Genomic DNA, 15,618 nt, shown 5'->3' with positions numbered 1-15,618 from the left:
TGCTACCAACTATAGGATACATGATCATGAGTATATTGATATCTCATCTAGTTTGCTTCTAAAGATTTTACAATCCAGTTTTGCATTTTCTTACATGTTTTGTAAACATGGAATAAAATACATCAATCAGAGACTGTAAAAGACAAGTCTGGGGACTTTCCTCACCTTTAAAACAGCACTAAATTATCCACTTGCTTATTGCATGGGAATTTACTAGCACTTTCCATGATGTCACTAATAGTATAGTGGGGTAAAAGAGGGGAAGTTTTGTTCAAAGTACGGAATTTGTAGTTGCCTGTAACTTCTTGGTTGGTTTCTGGTACTGTGGTATGTTATCAGCACAAAGAGGGATGCCATATGGATGTGACCATCACAATATCCTAAGTATTTCTATCAGAGCCGTATCCATATTGGGGGGGGGGGGCGGCGGCTAGCTAGGTTTTTTGCCCCAGGTAGAGGAGTGCCATTGAGGCTCCCAGCCTGTGTATGTGTGTACGCAAATGTGTGTGGTGTGTGTGTGTGTGTGTGTGTGCGCGCGCCAAACTGTGTCTTTTACCTGGGTAAAATGGGAGCATTTTAGGAATGATACTTTGTTTTTTCATTCTGCCTTCTCTTGTTCCACCTCTGTGTGCGTCAGAGTTTTACATGATCAGCAATCCAAATCAAGGTCAATTTTCCAAAAAGTGCTGAGCACACCTCAGTAGCTTCCAGCATGGCACCTGTGTTCAGTTTTCCCCAGAAAGCCTTAGCGACCTGGATAATTGGAAGGTGAGCTGGGGGGGGGGGATACTACATCAGAAGCTATTCAGTGCATCAGCAGGAAACTGAAGCTAGATTTAGTTAAAACAATAGAGAATCTTGCTTATTGCAGTTTCATAATGGAAAGCATTTCCTGGAGGTTATGGGTATCTCCTTTAAAGGTTTTTAAGAAAAGTATTGATGGAATAGGGACGCGGGTGGCGCTGTGGGTAAAACCTCAGCACCTAGGACTTGCTGATCGCATGGTCGGCGGTTCGAATCCCCGTGGCGGGGTGCGCTCCCATCGTTCGGTCCCAGCGCCTGCCAACCTAGCAGTTCGAAAGCACCCCCGGGTGCAAGTAGATAAATAGGGACCTCTTACCAGCGGGAAGGTAAACGGCGTTCCATGTGCTGCGCTGGCTCGCCAGATGCAGCTTGTCACGCTGGCCACGTGGCCCAGAAGTGTCTGCGGACAGCGCTGGCTCCCGGCCTATAGAGTGAGATGAGCGCACAACCCTAGAGTCTGTCAAGACTGGCCCGTACGGGCAGGGGTACCTTTACCTTTTTATTGATGGAATGCAAGTGGTGGGCTATTGAGGCTTAGAGCAGAGATTGGAAGTCCTTGAGTTGCCTTGCAGTTTTGTGATATTGTGTTTTGCCAAGACAGGAGTCCATATGAGACAGAGAGAACATATATCTGTACTACAAACCTATATCTGCTTTATACCAGTTTCGCTACATTGGCTTCTCACTAAGAATCCCGGGAATTGTTGTTTGATGATGGTGCTGAGAATTCTCTGCTAAAAATATCTAGCTGCTCCTCCCCCATCAAATCTGTGATGGAGACAAACCCAGAGTAGGATGCAGAAGGCAACTGTGAGTGCAGCCAAAAAACTGGCTTTATTTTTGCCCCCAGGCAGTTTCATCATGCCCTCCTTTCCTGAATTTGCAAATTAATCTTTCCCCACTAAGTACTCATAGGACAGTTCCCAAGCAGGATATGTGTGGTAGTGGGGAGAGGCGGGAAGAGAAGCCAGATTACAGAGAAGACTTTGCGTAGAAGCAACAAAACAAAACGTGCTAGGGAAAGTGGCTAAATAATCTCTCTCTCCCCCCCCCCCCCATTGAAGTCTCTGCTCATTTTTTTTTTATTTTTACTTTTGATTTGGCCAAGGGAGGCAGGACAATTTATGCTAAACATGGGTGAACAGAGGAAGCATAGAATCATAGAATCATAGAATCATAGAGTTGGAAGAGACCACAAGGGCCATCGAGTCCAACCCCCTGCCAAGCAGGAAACACCATCAGAGCACTCCTGACATATGGTTGTCAAGCCTCTGCTTAAAGACCTCCAAAGAAGGAGACTCCACCACACTCCTTGGCAGCAAATTCCACTGTCGAACAGCTCTTACTGTCAGGAAGTTCTTCCTAATGTTTAGGTGGAATCTTCTTTCTTGTAGTTTGGATCCATTGCTCCGTGTCCGCTTCTCTGGAGCAGCAGAAAACAGCCTTTCTCCCTCCTCTATGTGACATCCTTTTATATATTTGTACATGGCTATCATATCACCCCGTAACCTCCTCTTCTCCAGGCTAAACATGCCCAGCTCCCTTAGCCGTTCCTCATAAGGCATCGTTTCCAGGCCTTTGACCATTTTGGTTGCCCTCCTCTGGACACGTTCGAGTTTGTCAGTGTCCTTCTTGAACTGTGGTGCCCAGAACTGGACACAGTACTCCAGGTGAGGTCTGACCAGAGCAGAATACAGTGGCACTATTACTTCCCTTGATCTAGATGCTATACTCCTATTGATGAGGCCCAGAATTGCATTGGCTTTTTTAGCTGCCGCGTCACATTGTTGGCTCATGTCAAGTTTGTGGTCAACCAAGACTCCTAGATCCTTTTCACATGTACTGCTCTCAAGCCAGGTGTCCCCCATCTTGTATTTGTGCCTCTCATTTTTTTTGCCCAAGTGCAATACTTTACATTTCTCCCTGTTAAAATTCATCTTGTTTGTTTTGGCCCAGTTCTCTAATCTGTCAAGGTCGTTTTGAAGTGTGATCCTATCCTCTGGGGTGTTAGTCACCCCTCCCAGTTTGGTGTCATTTGCAAATTTGATCAGGATGCCCTTGAGTCCATCATCCAAGTCGTTGATAAAGATGTTGAATAAGACCGGGCCCAGGACAGAACCCTGTGGCACCCCACTAGTCACTCTTCTCCAGGATGAAGAGGAACCATTGATGAGCACCCTTTGGGTTCGGTCCTTCTAATCTAAGAATTCTTGAGGAATTCAGTCTTTGCAAATTCCAACACAAAATGACATGATCCACACACCTCTTGGAGTAATGTGCAGATAGGAACTTGAATATGTGGGGGATTTTGCGCTTCTTCAGATTTTGAGATGTAGTTCTCAGCAGTTTAAATTATCAAAATGTGCTTTTAAATACCTATTTTGCCAGAAAATACGCATTTAAATATGCATTTGTACATGTATTTAAACAGCACAATACTATTTAAATAGGTATTTAGAAATGATTCTTTAAAAATGCATATTACTGTGGAAATGGAATGGAACTATGAATAAAAACATGGAAAAGTGTCAAACAACCTAGACAGTGATCTGGCCAGAGTGTTCTAGAACCGAAGGAGTCATTTCCTGGTTATGCTGTCCACCTGGGCGTGCATTTCTAGGTTGTAATTTAGTAGCTTCTGAAAAGCACATGCTAACTGTGACTATTAAAAGTGCTTTGTCTGTCTGCAAACGACTGTTTTAAATAGACAAACTTTGTTCTGTGCAATGAAAAAAAAGAATGCTCTGGGGTCATTTCAGCAGCATTAGTAGCGCAATAGCCAGCAGGCAGCAGAGAGATTGTTGGTGGCACTGCAGAGGCAAAGGATCAAGGCACAGGATTTAATGAATGTCTAGTGTTATAATTCATCACTGCTGGATGAACAGGGCAGTCAGGGCAGGATAATCACCTAAGGGGAACAACAAGCCTGGCAAGCCGTCTTGGCTTCACTGCTGACCCACTGTGAGATTAAAGCCAGCATTTGCAATTGCTGTCTTGCAGGAGAAGGGAAGAAATCTTATTTTACCATTGGGCTTTTAACGTAACCTTTTCAGAAAATATGTGCCATTCTTTGACTGTCTGAATACTTCTCTCTCTTCCCTGACGAGGGAAGTGCTGGAATCCTTCTGGCCACAGATGTCTTATGAGCTGGATTTTCACCTTCGTCATCTGTTGCTCTCCTCAGCAGCAGTTGAGCCTCTCAGTCTGCCTTGTCTGCTGCAAAAAGCCCTTTCACCAGAGTGACGCTTAGCTTCAAAACTGTGCCTTCAGCAGAGATGCATTGTAGGGTGTTGCTATTGGTCAGTTGGCATGCTAAACCTTTGCCTAACAATAGCAACGTCTGTTTGGGTACCACTGTTTTCTCTGCTTTGAGAGACATTGAGATAGGAAGGGCCAACACATTTGATGTTTGCTGAATAATCACTGACTGTACGCACTTTCCCCCTTGAATTTAGTATTTGTGTGTTACCTTTTGTGAGCCACCTGGGGGCTGTTTCTTGGTTGAAACTCAAACAACAATAATGGGAACTCTGCAGCAAGCCCTCTGAAGCTGCAGGGATAGAATCTAGTGATGCATTTCAATTGCTCTGTTGTGCTCACAAATTTCTGCAGCGGTTTTATAGCATCTGCTCTCCCGTCTGATCAGAGTGTGTGTTGCTGTGTACGAGGAGGATAGGAGGTTGATATCAGTGGCACTGGTAATCAGAAAGTAATGGCAGGAGGTGTCGTTTTGGCTAGGGTGAAGGACTGGCTACTTTCCTGACTAACTACAGCTGCTGGTGAGTAAGGAAAGGAATGAGAATGACTGCTCAAAAGAAAGAAACAGGGAGTGGCAGTGGCCTCAGATAACCCCTGACAAAAGGCAGGAGAAGTCTGCCCTGAACTGAAATGAGTCTGCCCTCAACTGAAGGGGTGCTTGCCAGCCCTCTTCTCACCATGCGATCCCCATGGAAAACTGTTTGTGGATCTGAGAGCAAGGCAGTAGCTGCCAGTTTCACCCTACAAAATGCAGGTACTTATAGATATCTACCAATGCACTTGAGAATGGCTTCCTGGAAGGTTGTGAGAGACTCAAGTTAATCCACAGTAAAGGCTTGTGCAGATGAATCCCCCCCTCAGTCTCTTACACACACACACACACACACACACACACACACACACAGAGACACATTTTTTTAAAGAATTGGAAAGGGCCATGAGGGTCATCTAGTCCAGCCCCCTGCAATGCTGGAATATTTTGACCAACATTAAGAGCCTCATGCTCTACCAAGTGAGCTATCCCAGTTTTATGCTTGCAAGAGTTAATAGTTGGCAGGATTCAGCTACGTTATTGCAGCCTTCACTTCCCCCCTGCAAATGTGATTGTTTGTAGATCTGTGATTTCTACTTCCCTGTCTTGATTTAGGGTTTGAGCCAACATAAACGGAAGCCATCAGAGAATTTCTATTGCCCTTTACAGTGCAATCCTATATATCTGCTCAGAAGTAAGTTCCATTGAATTCAGTGGGGCTTCACTCCCAGGCATGTGGATTAAGGATTGCACATTGAGTCATAGAACCAGACATACTGATTGATTTAAACACATTTTCAGACTGCTTGGTATTTAAAAATCTCTAAGCAGTATACAAAAATACAGCATAAAAACAACAAGACAGTGTCATAAAAGCAAATTGACAACACAAAAGCCAGACAAACAGAAATAAAAACATGAATTCAGAAATAAGAGGGTTCAATCTTATGGATCAAGGAAAGCCTGAGCAAGACACCTGAAGCAACTAATGGGTGGTCCTTTATGCTTGTTCAAAGGCTTGTAATGCCCCCCCCCCCCAATCTGAATGCCCTTCTCACTACTTCCCTACATGGGCTCATTTGTACACTTAGTGGCTGCCTGTAGGGGGCTTCTGTGAGCACTGATTAAAGCAAGACACAATATTAGAGGTTTTATGAATGTGCATGGTTATTTTTCATCACAACCATCTTTTTAAAGATCTCATTAACTATTAGTGAAATTAGATGTGATAAGCATATCAAATTATTTCGTGTGTGTGTATCTAGATCAGGAGTAGGCAACCTAAGGCCCGGGGGCTGGATGCAGCCCAATCGCCTTCTAAATCTGGCCCGCGGATGGTCGGGGAATCAACGTGTTTTTACATGAGTAGAATGTGTCCTTTTATTTAAAAGGCATCTCTGGGTTATTTGTGGGACACAGGAATTCGTTCACATTTTCCCTCCCAAAATATAGTCCAGCCCACCACATGGTCTGAGAGACGGTGGACCGGCCCCCTGCTGAAAAAGGTTGCTGACTCCTGATCTAGATAGACAAGACAGATAGATATAAGATATATTAGCTCTACCATGGTGACTTGTGCATTGGAAACTTTATGACTGGGATGATGTAATGTAGTCCAGAGATGGACTCTGTACAGGACTTCCCATGGGATCGGTCCAGAAGCTGCAGCCGGACCGGAATGCCGTGGCCAGGTAGTTGAGTGGAGCTCTGAGACTCATGCATGCTACACCTGTGCTGAGGGAACTGCACTGGCTGCTGATCACCTACGGGGTCGTGCTCAAGGTCTTGTTAACATATGTAGCCCTGAACAAATCATGACCAGGTTATCAGAAGGATCACCTGCCTCTATAAACTCCCTTAGATCACCAGGGAACATTCCACAGAATATCATAGTGACCCCAAAACTATGGAATGCCCTTCCCTCTGCCATACATGAAGCCAATTCACACTTATTCCACAGATTGGACCCTGTTTTAAATATTTGAATCCTCAAAATTTCTGTTTTATTTGCTTTTTTATGTTTTTGTGCTCCTGTTTTATCGGTTTCAGATTGTATTTTTGCTTAATGGATATTGTGGATTAGATAGAAATCTTAAAAACATTAAGTGATTTAGAAAAGCTTTTAAATAAAAGAATAAATATCATTCATGTATCTACTTAAAATGTTTATATGCACTAATAAGAAACAACATTTTACTTATTTTACCCCATTGTTTTCTGCTTTTCCATGGGGTTGTTTTACTGTGGTTCTTCATGCTTTCACTTAGGACTGGAAGCAGTCGAGGAGACACTGCATTTGCAGAGAACGCTCCTCCTCCTCCTGCTGCTCTCTCCCCAGAGATCATTATCCAGAACCACTGAGAGGGAGAAGATTTACAGAGCTGCGATGATGGCTGTTGTGCAGTGCTCAGTGGAAATGCAATGTTCTGACAGAAGGGACACCATTAGAGCAGCCATTTATTGTTGTTTGCACTTTGGACCACAAACTGAACGACATTAAAATCCTTCTGAAAACTCTTCATTGTGTTTAAAGACAAGGAGAGCACAGAAGCTGCCAAAGAACCAGAAGGTCTAAAATAGCTTTTAATTACCTTCCTCTCAACTCTTCTCAAAGTGTTAGAGTACTTTAGTGGCTGAATTCTGAACGAATTATTAATCATTACTGCACTTACTTTCACCAGCTTGTATCCATTAGTTGTAAAATGGAGAACTCCAAAGTTTTCTCCATACATCTAGAACAGTTGAGGACGTCAGCGTCTCAAACACCCCCCCCCCACCCAAAAACTCTTCCTCTTGCATGCCTCATGGCAAATCACAAATGCTTAGTATCTTGCCTTATGCATGTTTGCAAAATGGCAGCACTTAAATTATCACATGGGTATGGAAACTGAAGTTTATTGTGGGCTCTTAATTTAAAGAAAGAAAGAAAGAAAGAAAGAAAGTAAGTGGCAGGTGAAGCTTCTTTGTATAAAGCATATTGATCCAAGAGGACATTCTGTAAGAAACTCAAGACGAAATGCCGAGCTATCTTTAAATAATTTACTGTGTTCAATGCATTTAATACGAAAAAGCAGGACTGGGCATTTATTCCTGGGCTGTTTCCAACAATTCCACTACAACAGCACTCTTATTATCCTGTGTTATTTGTGTACTTGTTGCTTTGCTGTAATGAATGTTATCCATTATGGCATCAAGCCAACGGTTTAAAGCATGGACTTTTGACCTCAGACATGGGCACATTAGTCAATGAGGGGGTTTTTGGGTGCTCTGAGGACATAAACCATGGAGTCCTCAAAGAGGTCACTTGCATTGCTGTTATCCTCAGCTAGCAGACATGCACCATTGCAGGACCTAATAACATCACCACTACAGATCAGAATCCTGCCATTGGAGTTCATTCACCTGCATATACTCCAATGTGACACATGCAGCCGCCTGCCAAAAAAGGCCTTCTGCTGTCTGCATTAGACAAATAAATCTGTCTCTATGTAGAAAAATGTCTCTATGTAGACTCAATCCTGACATAAAAAATTGAACACCAAGAAACTAGAGGGAGAACATTTTAATTCTCCTAGGGTAATCTGCAAGTCAGAGGCACCAGCTTCAACAAAAAATACTTCAAAGGAAGGCTTCCAGTGTAAAACAGATGAGTTGCACAATTTGTAAACAACTTTGACTCTCCTTAGTTTAGGCTTAATGTCCAGCTATAGAAAGCAATTCTCTCTCATTATGTTAAGAATTAGGATAGCAAGAAAGGGAGAGCATTGCCACTAATGACGGCCACACTCTCTCCTTGACATTCATAGAATCATAAAATTGTAGAGTTGGAAGAGACCACGAGGGTCATCCAGTTGACTGAGACATCATAGGGTTACTGCTATCTTTTGTCTTCACTGTTTTGTGTATGTGTATGTAGAGAGGGAGGTGGGCTTAATGCAGTGGTGTCCAAACTTTTTTCAAAGAGGGCCAGATTTGATGAAGTGAAGGGGTGTGAGGGCCGACCAAAGGGCCAGCCAAAGTTGTTAACTTTTTTTTAGGGTTGAAGTTGTTGAGGTTTTCTTAGGATTTTACCCCAGGAAATAAACTGCCACAGGGGCCGGATTAAACCAACCGGCGGATTAGTCCCCCGAATTGGACTTTGGACATGCTTGGCTTAAAGAAACAGCTCATATGATGGCTTGAATACAAGTGGAAGAAAACCCCACTTACCATAACACTCACTTTGTGGCTGTATGAAGAGCTGTTGGGCCAGAACTAGGCCACCATGGTTCTGTGCACAACTCCCAATGCTGTGAGCAAGTATGACAAATATTTCTCTTGTAAGGAGCGTAACAAAGAAAAGTAATTTAAGATTTTGCCGTTTCAGTTTACAGAGAGCATTATTTCATAGGAAAAACAATGAATATGTGACATCTAAAAGATTCAGATTTATTGGGTGTAAACTTTTGTGGGCTAGAGTCCATTAGCTGTGAATCTAACAATAGATGCTGTATCAGTTATTTGTGAATATGAAAAAGGAGATATTTGTAGACCAATAGGTTGATACAGTTATTATTATGTCCATGATTGCTGGTCAGGGCTGAGATTTGAGCTATAGAATAGGGTCTCGTTTCTTATTTCCTTCTCCCATTTTTAGATCCCTTTTCTTGAGGCATTAGCTCCTGCTGTTGTGACAAAACATGTCTGCTTTTGATGAAAATCTGCTGCAGTCGGCAAGCCTGATATAATCTAGTGTAATTCTCTGCAGTCCATAAACCCCAGCAGAAACTCCATCACAAACAGAGTGGCTGAAATCCACTCTTCACAGGAGGCTGCACTTAATGGAACTCAGAGAGACACCTTCCAGTAGAAGAGAAGCATTTTCTCTTTCACTGGATAAACAAAGTGTTATTAAAAAACAACAACCTGTCTTTTCCATGCATTCTGTGGTAATCCTTAACATTCAGCCATGGCAATATTAACTAAGAAGTATATCCTAAGTATATCCTTAATATTCTGCTTCCTAACACATCGTTTCTCACCTTCCTCTATCGTGCTTTTGAGTTTTGCATGCTGTTAATTGTTCACATTGCATATGCACTTTGCAATTGTTAAACCTTTCCTTTCTGGTGTGGGGTTGTATTCCATTTTTAAAATACTAATATCAAATTTGTTTGCCATCAGATTTTTACTGCTCTGCATTATTTATTTCTAACATCTGTGCACAGCTCAATTGTGGAAACCTCTAGGTGGTTTACACAGAACATAAACTATACATTAAAACATTAAAATTATCAAGGAAAGTCAGGATTATTATTTTTTAAGTTTTAAAACATAAAAAAATCCAAGTGTACATAAGATCAGTAGTTAAAAATATGCTCTTTCTGAATGAAAAGTACCTATTAAAATGCACGCCAATCTTTCATATCTGGGCAGGCTTGCCTAAACAAAAAATGGTTTTTAGCAGTCACTGAAAACAATATAGCCAACATGCCTGCCTAATGTCAATGGGCAGGGAGTTCCAGAGTGTAGGTGCTGTCATCATAACGGGGGGAGGGCAGCCTGTGCCCCCCCCAGATGTTGTTGGACTCCAGTTCCCATCCACCACAACCAGCATGGCCCTCGGCCAGGAATGATAGGAATTGTAGTCAAGTCTAGTTTTCAAGGTGGAAAGTCACTTTATGGCAGTCAACAGGCTGGTAGAAAACTTGGTCAAACACACAAATTCTTCGCGTGACTAACCCATTCATATCTAAGCAGAGTGAAGTGGTTCTGTTTTTTCTTTAAAAAGGCACACATGGGCAAGTGGAGTTGAATTTGCCTTCTTTCTTCTTACTTCCCCATGCTCTGTTGTCTCAAGCATTTTTCACCCGTCCTCTTTTTTGCTCTTCAAGATTTAGCAACCCTAGATTTGGAATATATTGGGTGAGGGGTTGGCAAACCCTACTGCCTTTGAGTAAGTATATTTTTGTGATCATTTGGCAGATTTTTTAAAAAGCTGAAGAAATCTGGAGGTGATTCGAGATTAGAATGCATCACTTTTTAAACATGTTTAAGCAGAAATTAATATTGATTTCTTTCCCTCCTTTGTTTTGCAGCCAAAACCACCCAACCCTGACTGGCGTTATTCTGCATCTTTAAGAGCTGGAATGCAAGGGTATGTATCGCATGTACCCTTCTTTTCTGTGAGGGAAACTGTTCATTTGCAATCTGCTTGCTTTAAGTTGCATCGGCCTTGATCCACCAGGAAGATGTCTGTCTGTCTGGTAGGCTGGTTGGTTGGAAGTTGTTTTGGGTTGCCCTGGGCAAGACAATGTGGTAAAGGTAAAGGGTCGTGTCGTGGCCGACTCTGGGGTTGCGGCGCTCATCTTGCTTTATTGGCCGAGGGAGCCAGCGTACAGCTTCCAGGTCATGTGGCCAGCATGACTAAGCCGCTTCTGGCGAACCAGAGCGGTGCATGGAAACGCTGTTTACCTTCCTTCCACAGTGGTACCTATTTATCTACTTGCACTTTGAGGTGCTTTCGAACTGCTAGGATGGCAGGAGCAGGGACCGAGCTACGGGAGCTCACCCCGTCGTGGGGATTTGAACCGCCGACCTTCTGATCAGCAAGTCGTAGGCTCTGTGGTTTAACCCACAGCACCACCCATGTCCCTTAAGATAATGTGAAATAATAATAATAGCATGACTCTGCCCTTGTGGCGTAGGAGAAGTTCCTGGTGGAGTGAGCGCATAAGAAAGAAGATTCCACCTAAACATTAGGAAGAACTTCCTGACAGTAAGAGCTGTTCGACAGTGGAATTTGCTGCCAAGGAGTGTGGTGGAGTCTCCTTCTTTGGAGGTCTTTAAGCAGAGGCTTGACAAACATATGTCAGGAGTGCTCTGATGGTGTTTCCTGCTTGGCAGGGGGTTGGACTCGATGGCCCTTGTGGTCTCTTCCAACTCTAGGATTCTATGATAAGCAGCTGTAAGGTAAACACCCAAGTTTTGATCTTTGGACATGCAACTTTCAGATATTTTCCAGACTTGTTTTAATAACTGTTTATAACATATAGCATTATTGTTCACACCCTGATCCCTGAGTGGCGAGAGACCCAAAGGGTGCCAGTGCTTACCCTGGGTTCAGATTCTGTGGAATGAAGGAGGCTGGGGTGTCTTTAGGATATGTGGTTTTAATTACACAGATATACAATTTGAGCATAGAATCATAGAATTGTAGAGTTGGAAGGGACCCCAAGGGTCATCTAGTCCAACCCCCTGCATTGCAGGGAACTCTGATAAAGCATCCATGATGGATGGCCATCCAGCCTCTGCTTAAAAACCTCCCAAGTAAGGAGAGTCCACCACCTCCCAAAGGAGACCATTCCACTGTCAAACGGCTCTTACTGTCAGAAAGTTCTTCCTGATGTTTAGTCGGAATCTCCTTTCTTGTAACTTGAAGCCATTGGTTCTGGTCTTACCCTCCGGAGCAGAAGAAAACAAGTTTGCTTCATCTTCTATATGACAGCCCTTTAAGCTATTTGAAGATGACTATCATATCTCCTCTCAATCTCCTCTTTCCCAGGGCAGTGCACAGCATTCAAACCTAGTGTTGGTTGTACCGTACCCAATGAAGTCATTTTGTTAGCACAAGGCATTCCACTTGCATAATGGATTTCCCTTCCCTCTCCTCTCCCTGTGACCCCTGCACCCCCCAAATCTGCTCCAGGAGTGTGCATTGCAGTGGGGAGGAAGAGAGAAAGTTGTGTTCTGCAAGATGGTATGACTTCACTGGATACAAGCCTTATCTCTACAAATCATTTCATTCATTTACTATCTTCATTACAATTTTATTAGTCATTTCTGCTCCCTGTGTGATACACATTATACCTGTTATATAGTTCATCTTCCAATAGCCATGAGTTGTGGTTAGGTGTCCAAAGCTACACAGAATGTGTGCCATGGTTGAGCAAGAATATGACTCCAGACAGTCTGCCACATTGAAACACATCTCTCTGGGTGGGATTCAACAACGTGCTGGGGCAAATGTCCCATCAGCACAAGCATTGTGTGGGAATGTTCAGGGATGCAGGAGAGGATATATTGTCTGATTATATCCTTATCCAACTTGTGTTAACAAGTTCCACAATTTCAGAAGAGTAACATTCCCCTTATTTTAAACTTATTTTAAACTTAGGCTCGCTAAAGTCTCTATAATAACTGTTCTGGTATTTTCCCCTTATTCCCTCATAAAATATAAGAGACGACACAGTCTTTTACAAAAGTATAAAAAGAGTTTACTCACATTCTGTTCACAATCAGATCCCAGAAGGCAGACTTAGCTTAATGAAGTAACATACACTTGGAATCTATCTTATAAGAAGACAGTCCCTTTGTCCTCTCTTGGCTGGAAGCCAAGAGGGCATCAGTAGATGTTGTTTCTCCGATGCATGTGGTGAAAGAGAGAGAGATGGCTGCCCTGCCCTGTGCTTTTGTCATTACCTGCACAGGTGAGGCCACACCCACCTCTAGTCACATGCAGAGGAAGTCTGTTCCAGCCCAGAAGGAAACAGGAAGTTTACCTGCTGGCTGGACAAACATTCCTCCCCATGTGAAAACATGTTCACTCTAGGAATGTTGTACTTGACTGCTCTTGCGTTTCACATCCTACACATTGCAGCTTGCCAGACAGAATGATCCTCTGCGCCCCCTGCAGGCTATTCTGGGAGTTTTCCCTGCCCCCAAGCCAATTTTGGAGAGTGTCAGTGGAGCAGAGGAGGAAAAACCTTGCTGTGTGAACTTGCACTGAAGGGACTCATTAGCTGAATCCCACTCTCTGTTCTGTGTGGCACCCTAGCAATAGTAACTGGGGACATCATCAGAGTCAGCATGACAGCATCAGGTACTCCAAAATGGCACTGGGCACCTGCTTTGGGATAAAGGCCTATTTTATAATATGGTTCTGCACTCGTAAGGACTCGTAATCTGGTGAACCGGGTTCGCTTCCCTGCTCCTCCACATGCAGCTGCTGGGTGACCTTGGGCCAGTCACACTTCTTTGAAGTCTCTCAGCCCCACTCACCTCACAGAGTGTTTGTTGTGGGGGAGGAAGGAAAGGAGAATGTTAGCCGCTTTGAGACTCCTTACAGGGAGTGAAAGGCGGGATATCAAATCCAAACTCTTCTTCTTCTTCTGGTCACCAACAAATGCAAATAACTGAGCTAATGAATTATATCTAATGAAGCAAGGTTGGCTTGGAAATTAACAACATTTTTGCCATCATTAGAATCTAGTAGTTGACTTTAGAATTTTGGATCAAATTTCTCCATATGACAAGCAAAGCACATGCATTTATTTTTTTAAACCCACATGGCCTTTGTCATTATCACTTGAGTTTACACCTTAATAATGTGTGGTTGTTAAATGTGCTGGTCTCATGTCAGAATGTTCACCACATAATGTGTCAGAAAAAGATCCTGTGGAATGTTTCCTGCCGTTCCCTCTTTCTCCAAGCCAAAGGCATAAGGTGCCATCACTGCTGGGTATTGTAAATTACAGCAGAATACTTGCTGTAAGAGTTTGGTTAATGGTAGCAAGCTGAAGGATGCCTGGAACTGACAGGACAGTGTTTCATTATTTACTTCAATGGTAAGGCATAAACACTATTGGGATTTAGTAATTTCCCAGCTATGTTAGACATGTCACATCTCATTAATGGAAACAACCCATTCCGTAAAGGCAACATTTGTGCAACATTTGTCTGACTTGGATGAGAGCAGGGATATATTAAGTTGTGGAATGCAAATATACAATGAAGGTCCACTATTGTACATTTTGAAAAACTGAAACATTAGATGGTTTCAGTGATCCTTTTGCAGGAAGCACACTGTAGCGGAAAAGGTGGTATATTAATACTTTCATCATAAGTAAGAATGAAATAATTTGCATAAATGGTTGTTGCTGCTGCTGTGGGTGATGATTATGATGGTGCTGATTATGAGCAATTGTGACAGTGAGCATTTTGGAATGTGTAGCGGAAAGGGCAATGCTGCTTTTAAAAAGGAACCATATTGTTTTAATGAGAACTGCATAATCTAATCACTGTGTACATTTGTTTAGTGCTGTACACATGGAGGAAGCAGGAGGCTTACGTGTGGGACCTGGAGGACCTGAGCAGCAGTGGCCAACAGTATCCAGCGCAACAACAGGTAAGGGGGGTGGGAGTTGCGCCATTTTCTCTGCGTGGTCTTGGAACCAGTTTCTGCTTGTTCATAACTGTCCTGAATCACTCTCTACCAAAGAACCTCTTGAATTTGAATGAACAAGGCAAAAGAACAGATGGGTACCTGATATTGGCCTCAGTCCCAGGCTTCCAGCAGCCTTCATCAGAAAATAACTTGAGATTGTTTGAATTGTGGGTTGAAGAACATTTCTAAACAGCATGGAAACAACATTTTTAATATGACAGAAGAGGGCACAAAATAATTGCTGCTGGTTGTTATTTATCTCCTCTTTCTTATTTTATAAGCTCAGGAGAAATGTATCTCCTCCCGCCTCTCAGGTGAGATTTAAGACCAGGGAAGTGTAATATCATCACTACTGGCGTATAAAATTGGATTGTTTACCAGTTATTGGGGTGGGGGATGCTGTGATGGTGCGCCACATGCAGGCAGGCACACCACAGACCCTTGCCTCACTCCTCTCAAAACTCAGGATTTGCATATTGGGTACCTCAAGGGGATTTTTGGATTGCCTGAAACAAAGCAAGGACTGCTGAAGCACATTGTGTCTCCTCCATGATGCAGACATTTGAAAAATGCTGCAGACAAGCATCTCCTAAAACTGAATCTATGTCTTTCAGCTTGCCATATAAGGGAAATGCCAGGGGATGGGAAGAGAGGGAGCGGCTAGACAAAATCAAATCTTACATTTCCTGTTTGAGGGAAAGGCCAATGCCAGGAGGGAAAAAGGGCAGCTCCTTCATTATTGACAGGTCTCGCTTGTAATAAGAGAAAATGATGTTTTCAGTGCTTGTCAGTCACAGTGCCTTGGGGGAAGGAGCAGCCT

General features: G+C 43.1%; 1 protein-coding gene across 11 annotated transcripts in view; it reads left to right on the top strand.

Annotated features, from left to right (window-relative positions):
• The window catches only part of LOC114601139 (protocadherin alpha-C2-like), a 188,717-nt gene that overhangs the window by 136,115 nt on the left and 36,984 nt on the right, over positions 1 to 15,618 (top strand). For all 11 annotated transcript variants that reach the window (XM_077933510.1, XM_028738216.2, XM_028738213.2 and 8 more), the window contains exons 2-3: positions 10,672 to 10,730; positions 14,671 to 14,759. In XM_077933510.1, the coding sequence (XP_077789636.1) occupies positions 10,672 to 10,730; positions 14,671 to 14,759 (148 nt within the window). The remainder of the gene's footprint in view (positions 1 to 10,671; positions 10,731 to 14,670; positions 14,760 to 15,618) is intronic.

This window comes from Podarcis muralis, chromosome 8 (assembly GCF_964188315.1).
Source record: "Podarcis muralis chromosome 8, rPodMur119.hap1.1, whole genome shotgun sequence".
Taxonomy (NCBI): domain Eukaryota; kingdom Metazoa; phylum Chordata; class Lepidosauria; order Squamata; family Lacertidae; genus Podarcis; species Podarcis muralis.
Note: the sequence above shows the minus strand (reverse complement) of the source record. Positions and strands in the feature narration are given on the sequence as shown.